The sequence below is a fragment of the Dicentrarchus labrax genome, unplaced genomic scaffold (assembly GCF_905237075.1).
Source record: "Dicentrarchus labrax unplaced genomic scaffold, dlabrax2021, whole genome shotgun sequence".
NCBI lineage: Eukaryota > Metazoa > Chordata > Actinopteri > Moronidae > Dicentrarchus > Dicentrarchus labrax.
This window is the reverse complement of record NW_026136719.1, coordinates 17,819,919-17,846,731: the sequence shown is the minus strand read 5'-3', so window position 1 is coordinate 17,846,731 and position 26,813 is coordinate 17,819,919. Positions and strand designations below refer to the sequence as shown.

Genomic DNA, 26,813 nt, shown 5'->3' with positions numbered 1-26,813 from the left:
TCAAGTTAAGAGCTCAGTCTCTACTACTAGCTGCAATAGGCTGTAATCCATCTGAGAAGGAAGGTCCCTCTCTTACTTTGAAGTTTGCCTTACTTTAAGAACACATCAATGAATGTAAACTATTAGTGATCATAATTAAGCACCACTTAATGGATTAACATTAACTATGGCATATTTCTGTCCCTTAAATAGACAGGAGTTGGCAGCATGGCTGAATTTCCAGCCAAAGCAAGCAACTGATCCAGGGCCTAAGGACTTACTGTCAATTGGCTTGTGCTAATTTAATTTAATTTAAATTGAATAATTTAATGACCAGTTAAAAACAATTTCAACCGACATATTGAGTCAGTTGAAACAGTCAGGTGCTGCGTTTTACTGATCTTGAGACCATGTCTTAAGGGAAGAGACCCTGTGACAAACTCTACTTCACAACACTTATTTTAATGTGTGTGTATATTTGGCATATTCCTAAATGTATGTGCTTAATAAAACTCATACACAACAAAAACATTTCACGATAACAACAGGGACGTTTTGATACGTCTCGCTCCGTATGCACCGAAGAGGTCACCGGCCTCAGTAAACCACAAAAGGGGGGGGATTATCTGCGGTTAAAGATGACGACTTTTATTGTGAAGTCGTAGAGCAAACCATCACCGGAAGTGTTCCTCGTCATTCCTCGAGCTCACGCTGCCGCTACAACCGACCGCGCGCTGGCTCGGCTAGCAAGCGAGGAAGAGGCTAGACAGAAATGGCGCTGACGGCGAGGCGAACAGCATGAAGTGCTGATGCATTACATGGATCAAAACTTACGATTGCCAGGACAGCGTTGGAAAAATGACAATGACGTCGAAGTAGGACACCGTTTGTAACTGTCATTACAAACCTACAACACCTTCCCGGGGGAGTTTTCATCTTGTCAGCGGAGGAGAGAAAATCTCACCGGGAGCATGGCTTCTTACAGCAACCAGGTAGCTAAGCTAGCTGGCTAACGTTAGCCTGCCAAACAACTCCTCCTGCACGCCGTGTTACGTTATTTATAGAGTCGAAACCGCCCCTCGTTTGTACAACATTGTTAGTTAAAATAGTGCCATACTGTAGTAGCGATTTGGTCCCGTGTGTGTTGTTATTTGAAACATCTGGCCAGTCGTGTCATTGAAAATGTAAGTACTAAAAAGTGCTTGCTAATGCCCCCCCCTATAAGCCTCATTGAAACACCACCAGCATGGTAGCTAACAGGCCCTAGGTCCCTCCATTCAAATGAGACAGCGGTGCAATTTGCTGCAGTTTTTTAAGCGTGTGACAGCCACGTTTAGCCAAATGACACACGATCGTGCTCAATCTAGTGTTCGTGACACTTTGGTGAGAGATCTCACAAGTGTCATGTGTTATTTCCCAGAGCTAAGTGACATAGAAAACTGCTGCGTGTGTGTGTGCATGGCCCACCTGCCCACTGCTGCGACAGGCCTTCCCCGAGCGCATATTTTAATAATTGTTAATAACTGATTATTAGTGTTTGCTCCGGGTAGCTAGGCAGCACAATAACGGTGTTGCGGAGGGTTTTGCATGTGATCGTTTTCTGTTTCCGAGCAGTTGTGAGCGAGGATACGATTTCGTGCTGCCCACTTAGCTGCTAGCAAGCTAACAGCTTTTGCACAGGTGGTGTGGTTAGACTTTGCAGTCAGTCCGCTAGCTGGTTAGCTAAATACAAATGCGACAGTGTGGGCCTTCGTTGATAGCGAAGATTTATTTGATTTGGGAACGATTAAAAACGGGATTTAGCTCGCAGACTGCTGGGAGAGTGTGCCGTTACTCCGCTGCTCTCGGTGCTGCTTGAGATTGTAAGTAACTCAGCAAGTCTGGTGTCATTTCGGAGGAAGTTAGCTATCATGTGGGAAGGCCCATTTTGAAGTCTAGCTGTGCATGCAGAGACATGCAAGGTTTTAAGTTTCTACAAGTTTGCTGAATTAAAGTTTTTAACTTGAGACAAAAAGCAAATACACACAGCAAAAATACAACTTTAAGATAAGAACACATGCTTCACCGGGTTCAAACTCAGGCTGACACTTCAAGAAACGGAACATGGCTAACGACCATAGGAAGGGAAACCTCACTGAAGACTTAATTCTGCATGCTTTCACAGTCCTTCCTGCCCTCAAAACTGAGTATTTCTATTGGTTGACTGTTCCTCAAAGTGAAAGTGTATGGGCCAAAACCCGTCTCGGCTCTTTTTAAACACCTTTTTCATATATTGAATATTTGGCATGTCAAATGAATACATTTACCCATTGATATTGAATGATCCCACCGCGATTCATTGTTATATTCTGTATTGATTGCAGAGAATTTATAGCATAACATTAAAAAAAGGTCTAAATTAAGTATAGGCCGATAGGGCAGTTGCTCAGTGTCCTCGGGCAACCGGATTTGGATCTCTGTCAACTATTTCATTTGGTCTGGTTGCCCCATTTGGCAACTATTTTTCTTGTGTTACCAGGACTCCTTTTAATAGTGCACCCTCTGTAAAATACTGATGAAAGTTTTGCTGTAACATTGATCTACTCTGTAAAAAGAAAAAATTACAAATGAATAGGCGATTGGAATAAACAACTTAAAAAAAAAACCATTGTCTAACATGGAACAGAAATCCTGAAATTAAAACGACAGAAAACTTGATAAACAGGTGGGGCAGCCAACTTATCAGAGGCAGAACAAGACACACCAGTAGCAAAAAGGGATTATGTTACTCTGAGTTTAAACATAGCAAAACAGGTAATACTGGAAATTCTTATCAATACTGTTCTGTGTCTGCATCTGCAGATAAAAACAGGTTTAATCCGACAACTGGCCAACTACAATAACATACTGCAGTATTCTGCATGTGGTCATTTATCCTATTTATACATTATCTTGCACATCTTCTACCTAAAAGTAGTATACTTAACTGTTTATTACATTTAGTGTAGGTAGTAAAGCTGAGCCACTGTGAGAGATTAAAGATGTTTTACTTTTAAGGCAGTGCTTTGTTAAATAAATCAGTGAGATTAGTTGCAGCAACCTCCTACAGAGTTTTAGTGATAAATTTAGGCACCAATAAAAAATAAAACGGTCTGTTAAAACTGCCTTGTTAATGCCACATTTAAACAGCAGCGTTATATAAACAGGTATTTGTTCTCTCTGGATGTTTGTGTTTTAACAGTTAGGGTAGGTTTGGATGTCCTCATTAACATTGACGCTTACTGGTTTAGTTGAGGCATCTAGACGCTGCACCATTTGTTGGCTGTGTAGCGATAAGACAGATAGATGCTTCTCTATTTACAACAAGTTATGGGTTCTGCTGGAATGCCTTTAGGAATGTGTTGTCCAAAACAATTAAAAACACATACAGGAATCATGCATTGCATTGCAGTTTAGTCCTACCCAAACTCATTAATTTAAACAGTGTGAAGAGCCAGCTTCCCCTCGGTGCATGCACATTGATGACAGAGGTCAAAAATGCAGCCACGGAGAAGTTTTAGAATAAATCACATCGACTGTTCATTGTATTAAGGAATAATTCATTGAATTGAATGACACTTTTGAAACTTTAAACTATGATTTTTTTTTCTTTGTCTGTCTGTTTACTTCAACTCAACGTTCCACCACAGCATAAATCTTTGAGTGGGATAGTAATCCTCATCACCCCTCCTTGGAAAAACTACACACTGTGTGCACAAACAGATAACACTAACTGCCCAAAGTTTTCAGCTTAGTCATTCCAAATGCACACAGAAGGAAAACACACAAATAATGCACCAGACGTTTAGCTAAGATTTACATTACTTTACTCTAGTCATGCTACTTAAATTCACACTGAAATGTCTCTACAACTATTGCTTGGGTTGCAGTCAAATTTGGTGCAGACATTAATGTTCCCTGTAGCATGAATCACAAACATTTTGGTAATTCCCTGATTTATTATTTTTTTTATGTGGCCTCAACTACAGGTTGAATCGCACATTATCAACAAGACTAATGTAAAACTAATAAAATAATTCCCAGCAACCTCAGCTGTACTTTAAGATGAGGATTTTACCCTTAGCATGGCACACTAACCTGCTAAATGTCAACATCTACCATCCCATCTGTATGCATTCTAAGATGATTACACGTTAACATGTTTGCTGACTACACAATATCAAAATATTGCAGTACACAAATTAGGACTGCAAGTAATTATTTTCATTATTGAATAGTCTATAAATTAATCATTCAGTCTATAAAATGCCAGGAAATGGTGTCCTCTCCCATTATCCAAGGTCTTCAAATGTCTTGTTTTGACTAACAAGAACCAAAAGATATTCAGTCTATTTTCACAGTGGAAAAAAACACTAGCTGGAAGCAGCGGATTATCAAAATAGTTGCTAATTAATTTTCTGTCGACCGACTAATTGTTGCAGCTCTACACAACGCTCATTATGCCACACAACGCTCATTATGCCGCACAACGTTAGCAGAGAGCTCTTTGAGTTAACCAATTAATCAAGAGTAAACTAAATATTAGAAACAATTTGCAGTGTAACTCAATAAAATTAAAATACAATCACAAAGTCAAAACCTATAAAACAGTTAAGGAAAACAGAATATTATAGCTTTAACTAGAATGTCTTGCATTACACAGTATTGGTTTTAGCTTTGTTATTCTAATAAAGTGGCAGCAGGGAACAGTAGAAAGCAATTTTACTTGTACGTAACAGTGCTATTTGTCCTTGGGATAATTAATATCGGGGCAGGAGGGTGAAATTGTTATTCCAGTATCATCCTTTTGTCTTACAAGCATAGCAGGTATCAAAATGTCCAAACAACCGTTAACAGTTCAGATTAATTAAAAATAAATGTATGTTTTTAAGACTATATCAATAAACGTAACGTTGTTACCACATTGTTGAATTGCTGAGAAGTTGCTTTTGTGTGGTAGCACCTGTCTTTAAGCAGAACAAATGACAGGGATTCCTTTCTTCCAGTGTCACACTACTTTGAGTTTCATGCTTTGTAATCATATGTCACCCTATTACTACATCACAGCAATATGCCGGCATATTGGCATGCTCCAGAGATTCATTGAAAACTAGTCTGACCTTATTTGTACTGGCACTGAAGCATTTTCATGCTCAGCCAAGTTGTCCATTAATAACTGCATACCAGTTTAAGAGAACAGACCCAGTAGTGAGGCCCGTAGCCCTTGTTATTGTTAGAGTACATAGATTGTTGAATCAGCAATCAGTTTTTGGGGTATTATGGCCGTGGTATACCAGAAAAGAAGTGGTTAGTAGGATGTTCCCACATTGGGAATCAAAATTGTTTATACCTTATCTGAATGGCCACACTCTGAGGCACAAGCCAACCGTCATAGAGAAGAGGGAGACTTCATTATATTGTTTAGAAAATGGGATAATTGCACATTTTCAGACAGTCCCTCCAGGAAGTCATTCATAGTGTTGCACTTAATTGTACATGTTAAAAGTACCAACAAATAGTCATGTATCAACCGAAAAAAAGAGACCAAGAAAGAAGTTCAAATCCGGGGTACTTTCTTCCCTACGCACAGATAGCCAGTCATGGCGTGAAGTAGGTGTGAATGTCAGATCATGTGTTTTGGAAAGTTACAGAAATGGCTACGTGCACCGCTAATACAACAGAAAGATGTGGGGAGAGGGGGTTTCCCATAGCTATCTGACAAGCAGTTCTGATAGTCCCTTAATAGTAATGTGACTCATTGAAATCCATAAAATCTGAATTGAAACATGTCTACTGTATATTCAGACACACACTTCAGTGATTACTCTGGTGTATATTGGGTGACTGGGATGTAGATTAAAAGTCCATTGCTTTGTGTTGACAATGTCATGTGGAAGATCGATGAATTTGGCTAAATGTCACTATTTATGTTTTTACATTTTTACTACTTGTCGAAGATAACAGATGTGGCCTTGTTATGACCCTGGATTCAGTTTTAGGGTATTCATGTGTATTTGGTCAAAGCTGTTGGTAGCAAGTTTTTACTTGACTGATGATTTACAATGCCTACATCTGTATTTTCATTTACAAAGAGAAATTTATATTCCAGAATCAATCCCTGGAACATCCTGTTCTGTGTTGTACCAATACATAAATTGTAGTAAAGCTTATTAAAATTATACATATCATATTCTAATACTCTTTCGGCACTGCTCTTTGTTATGCTGGGCCCTTCCTATAGCCCTGATGTGCGCGTGTGGTGTCGTCACTAAACTGTGTTAAAATCATACAGATGGCTAATTTGTTGTAATCCTCAGTCCAAACGAACAGCAAGGGAAGCTTAGTGTGGTACGTGTGGCATGCCTGCAGAAAGAAGCAAAGGGACATTCTTTCTGTTGTGATTGTATTAGCCATCCCAAGGCCGTTGGATTATGGCTGGCTGTTTGTCGCTTGTAGTGCCATTTCAGCAATGTGGGCCCTCGCGTGGGGCCTCGTTGGCAAAGAGTTACATATGCTTGAGCTGCACTTTCTTTTCTCTGTGCCTCCCCTTTCACGTTGCACTGAGAGGATTAACGGCATGGCTAGTGAGTTCATTTCACCTTTTCTCCATTGCTTTGTGTTTTGTATGCACATGTGGACACTTGCGTGGCACAGTGCGGTGTTTCCCCTGATGGATCATCTGTCAGGGGTGTAGTAAACTACAGTTGATAAAACATATAAAATAGGAATGAAAAACAGTAAAACAATGTTCTTCTAAATAGATATGATCAATAATGGGAGAGGCAGGTAGAGCAATTATTACATCCTGCTCTAAATTTCTTTTTTCTTTTCTTTTTTTTTCTTTTTTAAATCTGTCCAGACAGAGCACACCTGTGTAATTCTTCCTCCCTATCCCACTTTTAATTACAGTGTCAATGCCTGTTTACCGGCTTGTTGGTACTCCAATAATTAATGTATTCCAAACAGACACCTCTGAGTGCTAATTGAGTTCTGTTGGGTGCAGTGGCAGAATCTTTGGTTAACGGGGTGGAAACGATTACCTAATGCTGATAAAGTCTCAGTTTGAATCCCATATGTAAGGTTGGGGGGCGGGGGGCAGTCCACATTATGTTACTAGCAAGTCATACCAGAAGAAATTGTTGTTGTGTTCTTTGCCAGTGATTAAAGTTCATGTGAAATGGAAATCGGAGCTATTTGCTTCTGCATATTTACGTATTTCCTGTAAAAAGAGCCAGTTGTGGAGGAACTTGGTAGCCAGTAGCGGTATGTGTTATGCCCTCCAGTTAAGCAGCTGTAGCGGACCCATTAGCTGACTCTCCCAGTACTAGGACCTACTAGTGAACAGCACTGCAAGACCGGGACTGAATGCAGCATCCGATGTCAACGGAGGGCGGTTAGCAGACGGAATGAAGTACAGAGATGTCTTTGACCGGGTTTGGCTCCTGCCGCCCTGGCGTTTAAGTCATAAGCTGCACGAGCTAACTAACAGCATCTAACAATACAGGTAGCCTCTTTTAGCAATGTGTCCATATGGAAACTCTGTAAATCACCTTGGTACCACTGTGGTGAAATTGTTCTCTGCTGAGCCCCATTCGGTTGCATGCAGATACAATAGAAGTTAGTGGAGTTGAGGCAGAGCTGCCAGAGAACATCAGAAGGAAAACGAGAAAATATTCTCTCTATAAAATATCTGTATCTATCTGTGTCTCTCTTGCACACACCCGCTGTTGTCCCGCCTCTCTCTATAGGTGTCTCAGTTGACTTTCTTCAGTAACTTTTCTAAAGTTGCACAAAAAACACAACTCGCGTTCGGGATTCTTTCACCCATGATTCTGTTTTAATAACAGCAGGCGAGCCACTTGTGGAGGAGGCTCGTTGTTAATGACGGTGCCTATCAAAACAATCGAAAACAACGTGGTAAAGAATGATAACTGTACCAGCTGACGTGTAATGCTGTACACTCTTGCTTTAACCTGGTCCGTGCTGGTAAAATAAAGACAGAGCGTCTGTCTCTGTTTCTCTGCATTATGACTGTCACTAGACTGCATAGGAGGGGCACAGCGAGGGCAGATTGTCAATAGTTAATCGATCGCGGATACTTGTGCTGTGAGTGAGAGATGCTTTGCTGAAGCAACGGCGCAAAACACAATGTGTAAAGAGTGTAAAAAGTGTAAAAATATTTTCAGTTCATTATGAAACTATGGGTGCCCATAATCTCTGACAAATGTAGCAGTGTTTATGCGTTTTGTGACTGATCATCATTTAATTATAAATAATGAATTTACTGCTGACAGGAGGAGAACTCGTTAACTTTCTTTGTCTGGATCTGTTTAGTTTTCAAAATCACAAGCACTGAAGTCAAATGTTTCTGTCATCCAAGAGGCTCAGACTGCTTCTTTGAGTTTCATTCTGTCTAAAAAAAAAAAAAACATGAAGTTAGAAGAATATATACACTTGCTTTGGGTTGTTTTGACGATGAGTGTGCTTTGTGTTCTTCGTTATATCCTGTGTTAACAACTCAAAAACCCATTTCACAAAGCAAACAGTCCTGGAATCAAAGCTCAGCTGTTTGTGTTCATGGTTTATGTATAACACTTCGTGACTCATCATTTCATGTTGTACTTTACCAGTTAGCATTTCAGTCTTGCTGGGTGATTACTGACTAATGAGAGCCCTTGTATCTAGATATCAAGTGACGTGTCTGTTGAATCAGCTCCAGCATTGATGGATGGCCTTCTCCTTCACTGTGTAAATTATTTGACTTTACCCTTGATTTGATCTTTTCCTTAAATTAATATTCAAGATTCACTAGTTCACATCAGGAAACAAATGTGTTTTGAGAGAAGTGGTTTTCACAATATTGCCTAAACTAATGGTGTGTATTGATTTCTTCCAACAGTACATCTTCGGGGAATTCAGCCCTGATGAGATCAATCAGTTTTTTGTGACTCCACGATGTTATGTCGAGGTAAGGAGCCGGATTACAATTTGCTTTTACATTAATAAATCATTATCACATTGGGTGGCCATGTTGGTTCGCCTTTTACAAGAAGATTCGGTCGTCGCTGCTGGTTCTACAGCAGCAGCAGTAGTCCTACAGGTTCTGCAGGATCTACTTGATGGAAAACAACTTCATGGGAAATGTAATTTAAACTTTGGCAAATATTAATCCTGCACTGCTTTGGAAATAAGGCTCCAGGTTGGCCAAAACATGTTATTACAAACGTGCCACGATTATGCGACAGTATTGTCTTTTTGTACAAGTTATGCGTTTGATAATACTGTCCTCTTTGGTTCTTTCCATTCCAAAAGGTTTGTAGATATTTACCTTACTTTTAACCATTTGTAGCTTCTGCTATCATTTCTAAACTTTTTTTTTGTCTCTTCACAGCTTCCTCCGTTCAATGACAAAGTACCATGCGTCACTCAGTCTTCTGGTATGTACATTTCCCTTACACTAGATTGTTGGATAATGTTTTTATGGTTAACATTAAATTACCCTACCCTCTCTCAGGAGCTGAGTATTCTCATGCTCTTAGTTGACATCACTGTAGTTTTTCAAAGCAGGTCTATTTTAAAATGTAATATAGATTTGCCTGGCAGGGAGACGCTTTTCATGATCATTTTTTGCAAGTATTTATACATGCAGCATATATTGTTTAGAATGAATTACAAATTCATATAGATATTGACAGTTTCATTATTTTAAGAATATGATTAAGAATATTTTTATTCTTTAAATTTCAAGCCACCCAATTGAAAATGTATCGCTGCCACCTGTCTTTGGAATGGTACCAGTTTGCACATGACATTTGCCTTACCTTGATTTGTATTGATTATTTAGGAAGTTACTGCACTCCTGCTGTACCTTATATTATGGAGTCTATGGGACTGCAGGTTTGCGGTGAGTTGAGGAGTCTGACACCCTGTGGCTTGACTAGCTGTTGTACGTTTGCTGTAAAACTCAAAATCCAGGTTTCAAAAACTGGTGGCTTTCTAAACCTTGCGCCTGTATTCTTTCTCTTGCCTGTTGGTAAAATCTGTAGAGCTTTGCATGCTCAAGATACTGTCAAGTATCTTATCTTCTCTTGCATATAATGCATTTTCACCACTGCAGGGCTCCGAGTTGAATTGAAATCGGATTGAATTTTTGTATGATTTAACAATCACGGTTTATTTACTAAGGGCATAGTGATGATTTTATGTGGTTGCTAACGTGTGTACATATTTAGCCTTACATTAAGTTTTTACTGCTGAATGCATTTTACAGTCATGAGTGTGATTTTTCAATAACACTAACAGAAGATTTTCTAATCCCAGTAGAGGAAGTAACTGCTGTTTTCATACTTAACCCCTGCAGAATATCAGGGTTTTACAGTTTCGGTGACCAGTCAACTGTGTCATGAGTCTTTTGGATGATTTTTCTGGTCTGCACTTACTAATGTTTCCTGTTTGTTCACCTTCTCACTTTGCGCCTCTCACTGCATAATCATTTACTATTCAAGCTGCCATGCAACACATTTTAACTAAACAATGAAGTACATCTCTTTTGTAATTATGACATACATTTGTTTGTGTAGGTTGTTGTTCTACATTGGTGGTGGTGCATATGTACATCATTGATGTGCAGTCCATTATGAAAATATTCAGACCATTTCACTTTTGGCATATCTCTAAAATATATAAGATGTTTCAAATGTATTAATCTTATGAATGTATAAAATTTGAATAAGCCTAACTGAGTTAAGTAACTAATTAGTTTAATTTGGCATAGTGCCACACAAGCACATAGCAACATTTTTATATATATTAATATATATATATATTAAATCATATTTTAATGAGATGTTGCCATCAGAATACAAACTGTATCAAGCATGGTTCATTTACACTCATGGTTCATTTATGGATGACATTTGAGTGTCAAATCAGAAAAATGTAAATTGTCATCCTGCTATCACAATTTAAAAAATGCACTGTTGGAAATATTTGAATCCTCTAGAACTGGACTTTGCAATCTATAAAATAATATTCTATAAAACTTCACTAATGTTTGAAGGTGGGTAGTGCTGTAAAGGAATGTTTAAGGTAGGCCTGTTAATGTCTTCTAGTATGCCAACATTTGTCTTGTTCTGTTTTGTTTGTTTATTTATTACTTTAATCTATATTTAGTAGTTAGTTAAATTAAGGTAAGCCTACATCATTTTTATAGTGAGGAGTTACAGTAAATCCCATGTGCCTAGTTATGGTCTGTCCATCACTCTTACAGGTTGCAGTATATCAAGATTTTGTCAAGGGACCTTGAGAAAAACAATTAGTGAGAGCTACTAAATGCAAACGCATAACCGATAAGATGTTAAAAGTTTTTCCTTTTGTGGCAGATTAGCCCAAACAGAACAAAGTTTTTGTAGAAATATTATAATTTAAATTTATTTCTATACATTTCACCTTTTAAAGTACACTGTTAACTTTACTTTACTGCACATAATTCAGATTTAGATTCTTACTCTTGGGATTAATAACAATATTTTTTTCAAAAGCAATTGGAATCGGTTATATTTTGTAAATAATGTCTGCTGCGTGTCACATGGCTTTGTATCAGAACCCAGATTTAAATGGTAGTAAAATCCAGGCCATGAACAAATAATTCAAGACCACATACATGCCTGGCAATTTGATGACTGGCTTCTACCTATTAGGAAATTAAAATAGCTCAAAGACAATATTGTCTCACTCTAATTGAAATGTTAAATGTTGAGTCACCCCACTTCTGGAATTGTTAGCAACATTCCTGGGATCCACATAAGCCCAGAAGGAATGTGGTTTAGTTGAGCAAAGACACAACAGTAGTTGTGGAGCCAAAAATAGGTCCATCAGGATTTTTTTCTTCTTCTATTTATTGGTAGGTCTGATCCTGTCAGAAAGCTCCCACGACCCCTTTTAAGGTGATGACGTACTTGTTCAGAAATGAGGATTTTTATACCAAACTCTGCAGCAGAGAGTAAAATACAACAGTGTCTGTCTTTTTATATTGAGGCTGTATTTGAAGACAAGATTTTGTGTTCTAATTGATTATTGAATTGATGTTTTCTGCAGCAGAAGACTATCAGCGCATTGAGTTTGGCGTTGACGAGGTGATGGATTCCAAGCCTATTGGGGTGAATGATCCTTTATACAAGGTGTCGAGCACCCTCAACCCCCAGGCTCCAGAGTTCATCCTGGGCTGCCAGTCGACCCAGAAGGCCCAACAGACAGCTCCTCCAGCAGCTGATGTGCCTGATGGAGCCCACTTCAACTCGCTGGATGGCCCTGACTCGGAGGCCTCAGCTCTGGACAATCACCAGGCCTGCCAGGACATCGATGGACTCCCTGGCAGCCTGGGACAGCGAGAGAGAAAGAAAAAGAAAAAGCGACCGCCTGGGTATTACAACTACCTGGACCCATCAACTGGCAGCAGCAACAACAGCAGCAGTGCAGCAGATGGGACGCCTGTGACAGCACTGGTGAACGGACATGCACTCGGTGGCCCACACCACAGTGCTGAAGATGTGGACGGTAAGGCGTTGTCAGGGGCTGAACTTTCGACCCCTGGGTCTGTCTCGGCGGCAACATCAACAGCTGCTGTGGCAGCAGCCAAGTTTGTCCCTACATCCACTGCCAATCAGAGGACTTGTGATAGCCCTGATGACTCTTCTTTGGAATTAACAAGTGGAGCTGCCTCTTTATCAGATGGCAACAATGCAACTTCCTCCTCTTCATCCTCCTCTCAAAGCAGAGGGATGACAGAGGGACCGAGGACTGCAGATCAGCAGCCAGATAATTTTGCTCCACAGAGCCCCGAACTTTCAGATACTCCACACAGCCCCCGCTCCAAATCACCTTCTCCACGTCCTTCAGCTGCTGCGGCCGTCTTCTGTGTCGCCACTTCCATTGTGACTACTGAACTGGAAGGAAGGGAGCTGGCAGACAGTGGGGTGGCCAATGGGCTAGCAGAGCCTGATACTCCCGTCAGCACAGATGGACAAAAAGAAGACTGTGAGAGTGGGGAGCAGGCTCAGCAGGTCTCCCCTGACTCTGCTGCCCAACTGGTAGTGACAGAGCAGGCCCATTCACCTGCGATTCCAGCTGCCCCTTCTGCCAACCTCCCCAAATCTTGGGCTAGCCTCTTCCACAACTCTAAGCCTCTGCCTGGGGGCCCTCAGGCCTTTGTGGAGGTAAAGAATGTTGTGGAAGTTGTGTCTCCCTCCCTCGCTACGCCAGAGCAGCCTGAGAAAGTTGGGGAGGTCAGAGATGGCCCTGTCCACGTATCAGAGGATCCTATGGCCCCTAAACTTGCAGGTATTATATGAAGATGCTTGTTGTATATGTTTAAAAATAGCCCATCGTACTTGTTTTATGTTGTTTCAGCTTGAAGTGTTTTGCTGCAAGAGATGCCTGCAGTACTGCTAAATTCACTCCCCCTTCCACTTGGTGGCAATGTTGAGTCAATTGTACTGTTCCTACTCCTTGTTATTTCTATAGGAGTCTTAAGCTTTTACACATTTGTTGTTTTTAGAAGAGTAGAAATGACCAGAGTTCATATTCTGCTGCTTATTATCCTTTATATCTATGAATATTAAGTTTGAGTTGCTCAATTGCTGAAGGTTATAGGCATGTTGCATTCATGTTCAAGATATTCAAGAAATGAACACTAGATGGTGGTACTACATCCAGAATAGCTGTCAGATATTAAGTCATTAGTCAAATTTGTGTTACCCACTTTATCTCATTACCCAACACCATTATCATTACACAAGTAGGCTGGGAATACTTAACAAGGCCCACACCTTTTGTTAGCAAAATAATGTTCTCCTCACAAAGCTATTGCACAAGTGGAGGATTTCTTTTCTCAAATGTTTTAAGGATTCTGTTATTATCTCATAGAGGCATCTTCCTTTGGGCTATACACCTATGTGTCTCCTCTTAAGTGTGGTATTTAAAGAAGGACTTACAGTATGTTGTGTGCAGTTTAGATGCCATGAAATATGGTAGTTCACTTTGCATTATTTGAAAGCCAAACATTCCCTTTTAGCTGCAATTTAGATGTTTAAGAAAGGGAGATTTAATACCCTGTAAATACTGTTTCTTAGGTACATGATGGCCTGACACACACACAACACATCTAGGTACATTTGTTGTTTAAAGAAATCTACAGAGTCACATTCACTTAGGTGGAACCGTATCATTTCAGCCAAAGAGGAGAAATGGTTTTCTTGAAACATCTCATTGATCAGATCAGGTTAGAAAATAAACTGAGGCTAAAGAGTTGTGGTTTGGCTTCATGTAGAAAAGGATCAGTTGAAGTGAACACACAATCAAGCACAGTTTAGTGTGATTTTGAGATCACTTTGTGGTTCATTTATTTCAGAACTAGGAAACAGAATTATTGCTTTGCCAGATCATTCTAACCTGTCCCCCCCCCCCTTCAAGTTATCTTGTCTCCATCAATGGAGCTTTCTGTCTCTGAAAAGTGTGTGCAGTATTTAAGATTTGTCTGTTTTAGATTATCTGATTATGCTGCATGTATGTACACAGGTTTAGGTTGATTTACAGTACAAAGGTATACCTCATTTGTTTCTGTCTACCCAAACATTTTTGAGTTTGAGTTCCGCTTTAAGCACTTATGTCTAATTTGAGATTCCAAGTTTCATTTTTAAGTAACTTGTGTGTTCCTTTTTTGAGATGAACATTATACTTATGCATGCCTATGAACCAGAAAACCTTGTATCTTTATCTGCAGGAAATGTTTTCCTTAACTTGACAGCCATCAGTCATTACAGCATAAAAACAGTAGAACTACTAGAATTACATGTACTGTAAAGCAACAGTGGGTCATATTGACCTTCTCGACTCCTAATTGTTTTTTCTGTGGGAGAATGGTGCGACATATTGAGATTGCAAATGTCTATCCGTCTATAATCAGCAGTATGATTACAGATGGAGAGCAATTTGTCCTCATTGTTTGGTATACTGTGTCTTTTTAGTTCCTAATCAGTTTTTATTTGAATGCTTTCATTTGATGTTAAGTCTGCGCCAGTGTTGAACGTCACAGAGCTCGAAACGCACAAACCCGCTTTGAAATGATGCAGTACAAAATAATAAATATATAACACAGTAAAGTCGCCACACCTTTCTCCTACAAGAGAAGTAATTAAAGTCTTTGTAGTATGACCCACTGGCACTTTTTTGGTTTAAATACTTAATACTTTTTTCTTATTTGCTCTAAAACCGCATTACCTTAGGATATGTTTAATAACACAGTCAAGCCCTGGCATGATAAATGGGTTATACTTAACAGAGCTACATACATTTACAAAAGAGAATTGGGTATGTTTAAAACTGAAGTGGTTCCAGTGTAAAGTGAGCTCAGTGATTGTTTAGTTCTGGTAATGCTGAATGATTACTTAGTACGTAAATACAGGGGGAAAGCTGCACAAGCTTTAACGTACTAATGATAAATTTGTGTCGTCTAACGTGTATATGTCATTGGTGTTACAGCTGCAGAGACAAAATGAATGATGTTTTTATCAATCCATTGTGTATGTCCACGTTACCATGGGAGCTGTGTTTTTGAATGACAGTCTCCCTTCCTAGGCGTGGTACAGTAAGTCCTTGCTCCTATTCACACCGTCTCTAGTGCTGTTGTCACAAGAGGCAAGAATAGAAGAAGGGACATTTGTGAAAATGTAAATGAACTTCTTGTGATTCAAGTGTGTTCTGCTATAATGTTACTATATTGCAGCGTTATTGACTGACCGTATGCCCTCACAGAATCATGCTGACATGGGTTTTCATTGTTTATTGGCTACTTGTTTAAGAATGTTGTGTTTGTTTGAATCCCCAGAACTTATTGAGAATGTGAAGTTGATACATAAACCAGTGTCTTTGCAGCCGAGAGGACTGATCAACAAGGGAAACTGGTGCTATATCAACGCTGTATCCTTTCACTCTGCTTTTTGCTGCACCTGCCACTTCTCTTTTTTTAACCCTGCAACCCTGCGTTTTCACATGTACATGTTTGGCTTCGGGGAGCATAGCTAGCCCTTATATTGGTGATGAGCCAAATGCCACAAAGGATACATTTTGTCAAGTACCAGGCAAGCTGGCATGTTTGTTAAATCCTGAGCCTTTGTGTAATATAGTTATTTGTCTTTAGATGACACTTGATGAGAAGTGAGTTTCAGCTCTGCCAGGAAAATACAATTCCTTTTTGAAGGAACATATTATGAATGACAAATCTTTTTTATTTTATGTTTTATGCAAAGTACTGAATTTGAGACCCTTTTCACCTGATTGAAAAACAAAAATTCAAAAGACATCTCAATTTTACCAGCTACAAAATTACAGCACGGGATTGGTCAAATCAGAACTTATTCATCCATTGATACCAAATTAGAAATATTATAGCAGCTTGTCATAATGTTTCCTACATGCCGTCTTCCTCCCTGACTCTGAACACTCAGACCCTACAGGCCCTGATCGCATGCCCTCCCATGTATCACCTGATGAAGTCCATTCCTCTGCATAACGAAACGCAGAGACCATGTACCTCCACACCCATGATGGACAACTTGTAAGTAGCATTTGTGCAAGCTGATAACAGAATTGATAAAAATGTGTTTCATTCAAAGAAATCACCATTGTTTCTTTGTCTCCGACAGTGTAAGACTGGTAAATGAGTTCAACAACATGCCTGTGCCATCCAAAGCCAAACAGCAAGGTGAGATGGTGGACGTGGCATCTAAAGACATTTGGTATCGCTTTCTGTCAGAATCACTGATGTTTGATTTGTCTCCACAGCTGTTGGTGATAAGGTCATGAAAGACATTCGGCCCGGTGTACCTTTTGAACCAAACTACATTTATAGACTCCTCACTCTCATCAAGTCAAGTCTCTCTGAGAAGGTAAGCTGTGCTGCTTGTGGATCTGATACATATTCACTGCAAAGCACTGATTTTTTTTCACACTCTTTGATACACTTCCTCTGGAACATACAGTGCTTGAAGCGAATGTTCTTGTTTCACATTTTTCAATTAAAAACTTGACAACTCACCTGAATAAAGGCAGTTAATGCGTTTCACATGCTAAGTCGGTTCTGATTCAGGCTTATTGAATGAAATTGCTCAAATGCTCTGAATGAGACTCTTTTGATATTTAATGAGGCTTACGCTCATCCTGTCTCACTTGTAAAACACACTGTCTGTTTACCTCAGTGAATGACTGTGGATGCACTTTTTATGTGTGCGCACTAGTGTTTTTTTTATTTGACAGTAAGCATTCTTGGTAGAATGTTTTAATTGGTGCTGATGTCCTGGTGCTTCACTCGCAGGGTCGACAAGAGGATGCGGAGGAGTATCTTGGCTTCACTCTTAATGGATTGCATGAGGAGATGCTAGCATTGAAAAAACTAATCTCGCCTCAGGAAGAGAGTAAGCATCTTTTGACCACTTCCATATCAAAACCATGTCCCAATGACTATGAATTCCATTACTTTCTGCAGAATGAACTTGCACCAAAGTTGATGGAGCCTCTACTGTTGAGTTTGTGACGTTTTTGTGCAACTTGTTTGTTTTTCAATGAGATTAAAAAAATGAAGATATCACAGACCGGCTCGGAAACAAGATCAATGTGTTATTTACTTAAAGGTGCCACTGCAACTGACCGGGTTTGACCTGACAAACCTAATTTTTTAACAGTGGAAAGTGTCTCAAACTATAATAAATATCCACACTACCACACAAATACAACATTTCAGCTTTGATTACAAGTTCACAAGTTCCAAATGAGACTTGCGTCATCTGGTCAGTGTAGTATCAGCTGAATTACTACTGAATATCCTGCAACTTGTAAACTGTCATTGGACTCGGGAGTTGATTTTACTTCAAGGCTAATTAAAGTAATTTGGTCGTTGACCTCTCAAGTGTTTGTTTTTATTCTTGAACAGAAGCTCCCACGCCCAACGGGCCAGAGTCCCAGCCAGGTGTGGAGGAAGATGTTGCCGATAAGGAGGAAGAAGGTAGTGAGGACGAGTGGGAGCAAGTTGGCCCCAGAAACAAGACTTCCATCACTCGCCAAGCTGACTTTGTCCGCACACCCATCACTGATATATTTGGTGGCCACATAAGGTATGTTGACAGATCGTTCTGAAGATGTTTCAGAAATACATTTTTAAGTGACGTGAAAATAATGAGTCCTATGTTTATGAAGGAATTTTGATGGCTGCTGAACTAGATTTTTAGAAAGATAAAAATACCCTTATCCTCTGGTTGACTGTGGCTTCTGTTTCCAGTTAATCCACCATCCTTAGGATATAATTGTATAATCTGTACACCCGGTTTCCGCTTCTGACCAAAGGCTTTTGACTTCTGTTTATGGTGGAATCACAAATCAGTCCCTCCTCACTCCAGAGTCCTTCAGAATAACAGCCGCTGTGGGCCCATTGTGGTCAGAAGTCTGTGAATGTGTGCCCCACGTCTTGCTGTCCAAACAAAGGTCTTAACTTTCAGACAAATTGGAAAGTTAAGAACCTGTGCGGGTGTAGCCTGCCTAAATAATATGTTCTATGAGGTTCGGGCCTGGCACAGTCCTGGTCTACGCTGGTTGCACAGTGTCTTAAAGGATTATTTTCTCAGAAATGGTTTGCAACCAGAGAGAAATGGAATATAGGAGTGTATGTTTAGACTGTGGTGTGTACGCCCACTGAGCTTGGCCATAAGCCACTGACGTTTTTAGGCACTAGTTGGAGTAATTGGTTTGTGAATCAGTGTTACAATTTGACAATACTTTTTCTCAATCAAAGCTTCGTAGTGGAAGCATTCAACCATCAGGAGCAGCCAGGATATTGAATGTTTGTTTGCTTTCAAATCTTCCTGGTCAGATGTTGCAAACGGGATATCCTTGAAATAACTGATAAAGGGCTGCTCATCCCAGTGTTGACTGTTTCATCGTGATGAGCTACAGATGCAATTATATTAATACATTTTGAATAAATTAAAATAGAATTCCATAAGTGGTACTTCACAAATTAAGGATTGGGCAATTTAACGTTTGTAACAAACTACTTATACTCAGCAATGCAAGTTATGGAAGAAAATAGTTATTTTATATGGAAATATTTCAGTTGATATCCTGCCCTAATTGTCAAAAAAACCCGGGATCATTATTGTCTTACTTATTTCTTGTATTTTTGTTTTGTTTATTTATCAGATCGGTTGTCTATCAACAAAACTCTAAAGAGTCAGCAACTCTGCAGCCTTTTTTTACCCTGCAACTGGACATCCAGTCAGAGAAGATCCGCACTGTCCAGGAGGCTCTAGAAACCTTGGTGGCACGAGAGTCAGTCCAGGGCTACACTTCTAAAACCAAGCAGGAGGTATGAATAAAGTACACTTTCAGCTCGTGTTTTAGTTAAGATCAGTGTCACATGTTAGCAAATAAGAAATTTGAGTAATGAAACCATCTTGTAGGCTATTTTTGTGGTGACTTTCAGTGTTGTTAAGATTTATTATATTTACTGTTGTGGCGTTATTTTTTGGGAAAACATTTTTAGTTTTCAAATAAATCTTCTTTCATTGAGAGGCTTCAGTTCTTGGCATGTGCATGTGATGGTTTAACATATAGATGAAGAGTAACGATTGCTACACATGATTAAATAAATCATTTTTAAGGAAATCTGAATTTTGGGTTTTGGGTCTGAGTACACAAGATCTACTACTGAAAAAGTACTTGTCTGAAAATGGTTCAGTGAGTGAACATTAAGCTGGAACAACGGGTGCAGGGAACATCTGCTCTACAGCTGTGTAATGGGCATCTTTGTAGCAGATAAACCTATCACTCTGGTCTGTCATTTTAGAAACAGTTAGCTTTGGTCTGCAGCCTGGCTCTTGTTTTTTTGTACTTTTAAAAGCCCCAAAATGTAATCATTCACAAGTTACTGCTTTGAAGAGCTCAGTAAGCTCTTGCATTTCCAACAAAATGTAACTTCTTGTTCTGTTCTTGTTTTATTCCCTTTCCTGTTTTGTTTAGAAGTTTATTGGGTTTTATCTTCAGTCTACAGTTACAAATAAACTCTGGAGTCTTTTGATGTAGCTTTCTTTTATTCTTAGAATATGTTTTATTACCATCACAGTACGTTCTCTAATTGCGCGTCTTTTTGTCCTTGTTTTTAGATTGAGATCAGTCGGAGGGTGACTCTGGAAGAGCTGCCCCCTGTGCTCGTGCTCCATCTCAAGAGATTTGTTTTTGAAAAGACTGGAGGCTGCCAGAAACTGACCAAGAACATTGAATACCCCGTTGACCTGGAAATCAGTAAAGGTACGGACCCACATTTTACTGAGCACACCAGGCCTTTAACTTGATCCATGGTCTCTTGGTGCACTCATTATACTGTTTAAACACCAAGGTCATAACTTTAGATTTTCACTGTTGGAAAACTCAACATGATTGCATGCTGCGTGCAAATACATTTACACATGCTAACGAATAAAAACGTCATTTTTATATTTTTTTTTTCTAAAGATGATGACAGACGTACACAACATTCAGTTTCCAATCATAAGAACTCTAGCCTTGATGAAGGACAGAGTTAACACACATTAACAAGCTTCTCAGTTTTAGCTATAGATCATTTATTCCACGAGTTGGCCAAATCAACCTCAAGTGTCAGTACAATTTAAACTTCGAAAGAGATGGTTCCCAAGAGAGAGACTAATCTTTTTGATATTCAAGAAGATAGTAGTGTGTCTTTCTCAAGGGAAATGATCTATCTGCTGAGCCTGGAAGTGACTCACGACATTACTCACTGATCAAATCAGGTTGCAAAATATTATTATTTTTCATTATTATCAATCATTCTGAACAATGTCTCCAAGTGACTTTGAGGCTCCTCTGCTGTTAAAGTGTGTGCATTTTTCTGCAGTGTAAATCTTAGCCAGCAGCAGAATATGTTGAAACACATTCTGTATTTAAATATAATTAAAGCAATGCTTTAGAACTTCTTGTTCTAATCAGTAGATTTTTCTTACTATGATTTCCTTTCAGATCTCTTGTCCTCTGGAGTGCGGAGCAAAGTTGTGAAAGGCCAAAGAACTTACAGGCTCTTTGCGGGTGCGTTTGTGTTTTGTTGTTTATCTGCCGCAAGGGGTTGTAATTTTGTTGTTTATGTAACATATTGTTACTGTAGAAATTGTTAATTCACAATGATGTTGTCCCCCTTCATCCATGAAAATAATGATGCCGCCAAGGGTACTTCGAGAATTGTTGTCCCTTTTCTGTTTTGAACCAAAATACTTGTGGTTGACAGTTGTTTCATTTAACATCAGGAAGTACTCTGGAATTATAATAAATGATAATAAAGTTTTTGGAATAAGTCTTTGTTTTTGCTAAATTTGCCAAGCAATACTTCATCCAGCTGGAGTGAAAGCCATTTGTAGTTAATCATAAGTTTAGCAAAATGTGCTAAATAAATTTTAAAAAGACCAAAGCTAATACTTAATTATGATCGACTGTGATTTGGATTGCGAGCTATCCCTCTTTTTAGTTCCACAATGGAGATGACTGAATCAGAACATTTTAGCTCCATTGCACATCATTCTGCTGACACTACAATGCGCAAGTTTGAAGTCATGGAAGAGTAATGGCCTTTTAAATAAAATAACCCATGTCTCTAATCCTTTTTTCCCCCTGTCTCTCAACTTAACCAGTTGTCTATCACCATGGGAACAGTGCGACAGGCGGTCACTACACCACGGATGTCTTCCACATTGGTCTTAACGGCTGGCTGCGCATTGATGACCAGACAGTGAAGGTCATCAACCAGTACCAGGTGGTGAAGCAGACTGCAGAGCGCACCGCCTACCTGCTGTACTACCGCCGCGTCGACCTGCTGTAGACACACGCGCGCAAACACACACACCAACACATGCGCACACACACACACACACACACACACACACACACATGCGCACACACCAACACACACGCAGGAATACACAGATCTATTCACAAACGCACATAAAAACATACATGCTCAAAATGCACTTGTTGACATTACAGTACATCTACACGTGACACAAACACACACCAAACTAATGAACAGGAACACTGCCCAACTTGTTCTCTTGCAAGATTTTCCTCTTCTTCCCTCCTGTCCCCGCTTTCCTGAAAACCAGCTTTTCCAACACCTTTTTCCTTGTCTCTTTTTTCTTTTTGGAAGAAGAGAAACAAGCTGCATTCACAAAGATTTCCCTGTGACTGCTCTCTCTTCTCTGTGCACCACTGCTGTGTTTTTTTTTTTTTTTGTTGTCCTTTTTTGTTTTACTTTTAAAGCAACAAGGAAGGACTGTTGAATAGACGGAGGTGGGGGTTGGGGTTACAGGTCAGGACCTGAGACTCACCTCTGGCTGAGCCCACAGCTCCGCACAGATAGCAAACCGTGGACTCGCGAGCGCACACACACACAAAGGAAGAACTATCTACCACAGGCTGCAAGTGGACTGCTGGGGTTATTTCTCTTGTTTGAATAACCTTTTTAAGGAAATGACCCAGAAATATCAGTGTTTGCCTTTTAGTAAAGGAGAACTGTTGACCTAATGAATTTGCAGCAGTTTAAAAGCCTATTTGAATTTGTCCTAGTGCATTGAAAAGGCCCAGCACCAGCATTATCATGAGTCTCTCCTCCCAAGGCCAGATCGTCCTCTTCTCTGCCACCGACACCAACAACTCCTCCTCCTCCATTTCCTCACTTTTACGATGCTTTTAAATCTAGGTACAACTTGAGCCATCAAAAACAGGGAAAATAAGATAGGTGGTACATTGAATGGGAACTGAACAGCTTCCTTGTTTGAGAGATCCTTGTTACGGTATCTGGGTTTAGATTTAGAGAGACTATCTAAAAAAAAAAAAATATTAATGCGCTTTAGAATTTAATAACAAATAAGCTTCTGTGCACAAGGTATAAACTGATTGATGATTACAATATGACAGGCAAATGCATATTTTGCAAATATTTAGATTAAAATGTAAAAAAAAAAACTAAAAATATAAAAATCTAGCTGACTGAAAACTCGTTTGGGTCCTAAAGGACTGCGCTAGTTTTTAAACTCAGTTCTTGCACTGGAGAGATGGCAACCAATCAAGACAGATTCCACTGCAAAACCTGCCCTTGTTTACTTTGTACATTTCCTTCGTACATTTCCTTCTCTATCCATTCATTTTTTTTTTTTGTCTTTTACTTGTCGAAAGGTTCCACCTGTGTATAGGTGGCTTATCTGTGTAGTTTTGAGCCACACCACCCCTCTTACCCCCCAACTCAGCAGAAAGTGGGGGCTGCCTTAGGTTCAATGTGTGATGTTTTTCCACTCAGTGTACGAGTCTAACCCTAATCAGGCACCAACAGCAAGTCTAATGTCTGTGAAGAGTTAGGGGAATGTACCTGACACCTATGTATTTACTCTTTTGTGGCTCAGAATTTCCTCCTAGTCGAGGAAGTCTGAGTGTTGAGGGGAAGTGGGACTACATCTGTGCTAAGGTCTGCATAAAGACCCCGGACATGTGCACAAAAGGAGATAGTGTTTGCTTTTTTGTTGAAGATATTGATTTTTGGATCATTCATTGATTGTGATGATTTTTGTTTGAGTTACTAAACGATCTTAGTTTTTTTCTCTTTTTTTTTTCTTTTTGTCATTGATCATTTATTGGATGTCCCCATGCTCTCGCTCCCTTCAAAAAAATATGCTTGCATTTGAATTGGTGTTTGAAAAGAAATTACACAGGCTAAAGCACAACATTGAATAAAATTGAACTAGTTCTTTGCTTGATATTTATTTCCATTTTGTCATTTTCTCTTTTTATAATTTTTTTTTTTTTTTTTTTGCTCGACCCATTTCATTCCAACCGCCAGTGTCAGAATCTCAGTATTAACACTTCACAAAATGTAATCAGCTCAAGTATTTGTACGTGATTTAGGCTTGTGTACTTTTATCCACAAAAGTCCTCCTTTTTGTCTCAGACTTCACTTTCTCACACATAGTTGTCCATCAGTTAAAACGAGGTACACAGGCGAGAAGGTGATCGTCCCACGTTTTCCTGCTTCAGATCAAGGAGATGGTGCAGTGTATTTTAATAGCTGTGCAAGCATTTAACAAGTACCATACGGTACTTGATTGTGAGTTCACAAAGACTGATTAAGTTTAGTCATTCAAATTTGAAATTCAGTTTAAGTCAGATTTTTACCCAAATTACACAATTTCACATTAGATTTAAATAATTTTTACCTTCTATGTGATATAACATCATTATGTGGTGCACAGTCTCAATTGAATTTTTCTTGTCGGTTTCAAAGTGAGAAACCTTTCCCAGATAAACCAAAGGATGACATTATATAGGCCCCTACTGCCTTTCCTTCAGTATTCAAACTTTACTTTGCCTTCTCCATCCAATGTCTTGTAGCCATGTCTCGTCACAGTCCACGACTCATTCCACGCAGGAATCTGAGGCATGCTGTTTTATCTTCATCATAACTTTAATGATAGTTCAGTTGTGCTGCTGGCTTTGTAGTCATTTCTGCACAAATTGTGACATTTGTTGCATATTTTCTTTCCCCTTTTTGAGGAATGTTTGAGAGTTGGGACTTTTGAACGGACACCTTGAGCTTTCTGTTGTATAGTTTTATCGCAGTCTCTCATGGCTGGTCAGGAAATGTGCTGGTGAAATGCTTCAATAATGTCTCTCTTTTCAGTATGTGCTCCTAACACTATTGTCTGCTGGGAATTGTTGGGATATTGACCTAAAAGCAAAATCTATACTGTCTTTTAATTTTAAGCCTCCAGCATTCTATTTTGTTAATTGTTCAAATAAAGGATTGTGCAAAAAGCAGTTTGCTAATGAAGTGTAGTCAGAAGACTACTTGTCTTTCTTATAATACAGTAAATACTGGAAACATCTGCAGTCTCTACACTCTGGACTGGCCTACAGAACAATGTGCACAATAAACCAAAACAACAAAACGATCCACAGCGTCTTGGTTTACCACACACTGCTAATTGGTCTCTTGTTCCTGTATGTCAACATATACTATGTGTAGTATTTGTAGTATGTTGTATCTCCCCCCTCCTGAGGTCTAACTGGCTGCCTCGGTGCCCGCAGTGCTCTCTTTAGGGCTGAGGCTGAGCTCGCCTCAGTTTGCTTTAATGGGAAGCAGACCTATCGTTGAAAAATTTGCCATGTAAGGTTTTTCTGCCCTTTAGTTTTACTATTTATTCCTTCCTCGCTATAGCTCGGCCCTCCACCGAAATGTGGCTTTGTGCTCAAACTTACAATCAAGCGCAGTATTTTCCTTGTTAATGTCAGAAGGCAAGTACAAGAACTTTTTTTCCCCTTCTTCTTTTTACAGGCCCGCAGCCTGAAGGCCAAATTACATGTTTGGACACCCACTGATAGACCACCTATATTCACAAGTGTCTCCTTCAGCCTTTAGGGATGATGGCCTCTGTGTGTATGTAGCTACCCACAGGCCTTTTTAAGGCATTGAGTGCATAGGACACATTTTTCAACACAAGCCAGTAATTTGAATGGTCATAATGCAGCATCCACTGAGGGACTAGAACAAGAGGCAGAATTGGGAGAGTACTAAATGTTACTTTTTTGTAATATGAACATTACATTGTGCCATTTAGATCATTAAAGTGCCACTGGTCAAAATAATCGTTCAGAGTGGAGATGAGCAACCCAAAATTGAGTACTCTTTGGGCAACGAAGCCAAACCACATGCAGCAGTAGAACAATGGGGCCTTGTCACATCATCTGCCTATCTGCTCCACAACTGACTTATGACTGTTGAGTCATGTGTTTTAATAGACAGGAGACAGCCATTAAGCCCTGCACTTAACCAAGCATCAACCACCACAGCTCAATATTGAGAAAATGGAGCGGTGGAGCCTTCAGATCCAGTTCATCTAATAGCTGATGGATGCAGATTTCAGAATGCTCATGTTGAAGTTGGTAAATTGTAGTATTTTGGTAGCTAATGTAATTTATTTTGAGGTCTTAGTGGCAAGTTTAAAGTGTTCTTGTTCCAGTAAGAAAGTGGGTTTCACCCTGGCGGTGAGGACACCCAAATGGCATCCCATGAAAAATCTGAAAGGTCACAAGATGATTACATTGATATGATTAACTTTATTCTTCTCCATTTTTCTGTGAAATAATGTATATGTTAGGCCTGTAAAAAGCAATGTTGGAAGGAAAATGTCCAAAAGTGGTCACAAGAAGATGTTGCTTTACTTTAAGGGGGGTTACATAAAGGGGACAAGAGGGCTCCAACAGAAGTTTGTTTTGGGTGCTCCTTGACATATTGGGGGTTGATGAAAGCAAAACCTGAATATATGACCAGAGAAACTTAATGAGGGGTCGCTGAATGGTTTGAGTATGAAAATGAATCCTATAAAACCCAACTGAGCACTCGACAGTGTCTCTACTACTCCCTACATCAAAAGAATGTTTGTTTGCTCTTGTAGATCTTTTACTAGGACATTACGTTTTTCTTTCTTTTTTCGGGCTGTCCGGCTGACACTTTCCATCTACATACTGTAAATGGCAGTAACTTCTATCATGACTGTTGGCTCTGAAGTTTCTTGGTCAAACTACTGGCCTTGAAGGTTGGAATGCTTGGCATGTACTCCATTGGTGCCAGTCCTCCATTCAAGATATTGCAAACAACTAGAGATTCGGTGCAGGGCTCTCGATACAGAATTTGTCTTGTGTGCTTACATTTGATTAATCTG

The 26,813-nt window shown here is 39.5% G+C and overlaps 1 protein-coding gene across 7 annotated transcripts; it reads left to right on the top strand.

The window, feature by feature from the left end:
• Positions 1–688: 688 nt before the first annotated feature.
• On the top strand, positions 689–24,909 carry usp10 (ubiquitin specific peptidase 10). Of its 7 annotated transcripts, none has more exons than XM_051378966.1 (15): positions 689–971; positions 8,897–8,965; positions 9,389–9,434; positions 9,842–9,901; positions 12,094–13,335; positions 15,881–15,972; positions 16,500–16,609; positions 16,698–16,756; positions 16,837–16,940; positions 17,366–17,465; positions 17,981–18,161; positions 19,243–19,408; positions 20,205–20,349; positions 21,076–21,141; positions 21,738–24,909. In XM_051378966.1, the coding sequence occupies exons 1-15, from the start codon at positions 951–953 to the stop codon at positions 21,923–21,925; spliced, it is 2,649 nt and encodes an 882-aa protein (XP_051234926.1). In that variant the 5' UTR covers positions 689–950; the 3' UTR covers positions 21,926–24,909. The 7 variants fall into 7 exon arrangements, with proteins under 7 accessions (XP_051234926.1, XP_051234932.1, XP_051234930.1 ...); XM_051378967.1 differs by lacking the exon at positions 689–971 and adding an exon at positions 8,707–8,745 and having other exon boundaries at positions 12,097–13,335; XM_051378965.1 differs by lacking the exon at positions 689–971 and adding an exon at positions 8,707–8,745.
• The last annotated feature ends 1,904 nt before the right edge of the window (positions 24,910–26,813 follow it).

What these genes read in the sequence shown, in the direction of transcription:
- usp10 (XM_051378965.1), top strand. Translation starts at nt 8,722, where the DNA reads ATGGATGGCCTTCTCCTTCACTGT. An exon ending in TATGGCCCCTAAACTTGCAG is followed by an intron (nt 13,336 to 15,880) that starts GTATTATATGAA and finishes TTGAATCCCCAG; the next exon opens with AACTTATTGAGAATGTGAAG. An exon ending in ACACCCATGATGGACAACTT is followed by an intron (nt 16,610 to 16,697) that starts GTAAGTAGCATT and finishes TGTCTCCGACAG; the next exon opens with TGTAAGACTGGTAAATGAGT.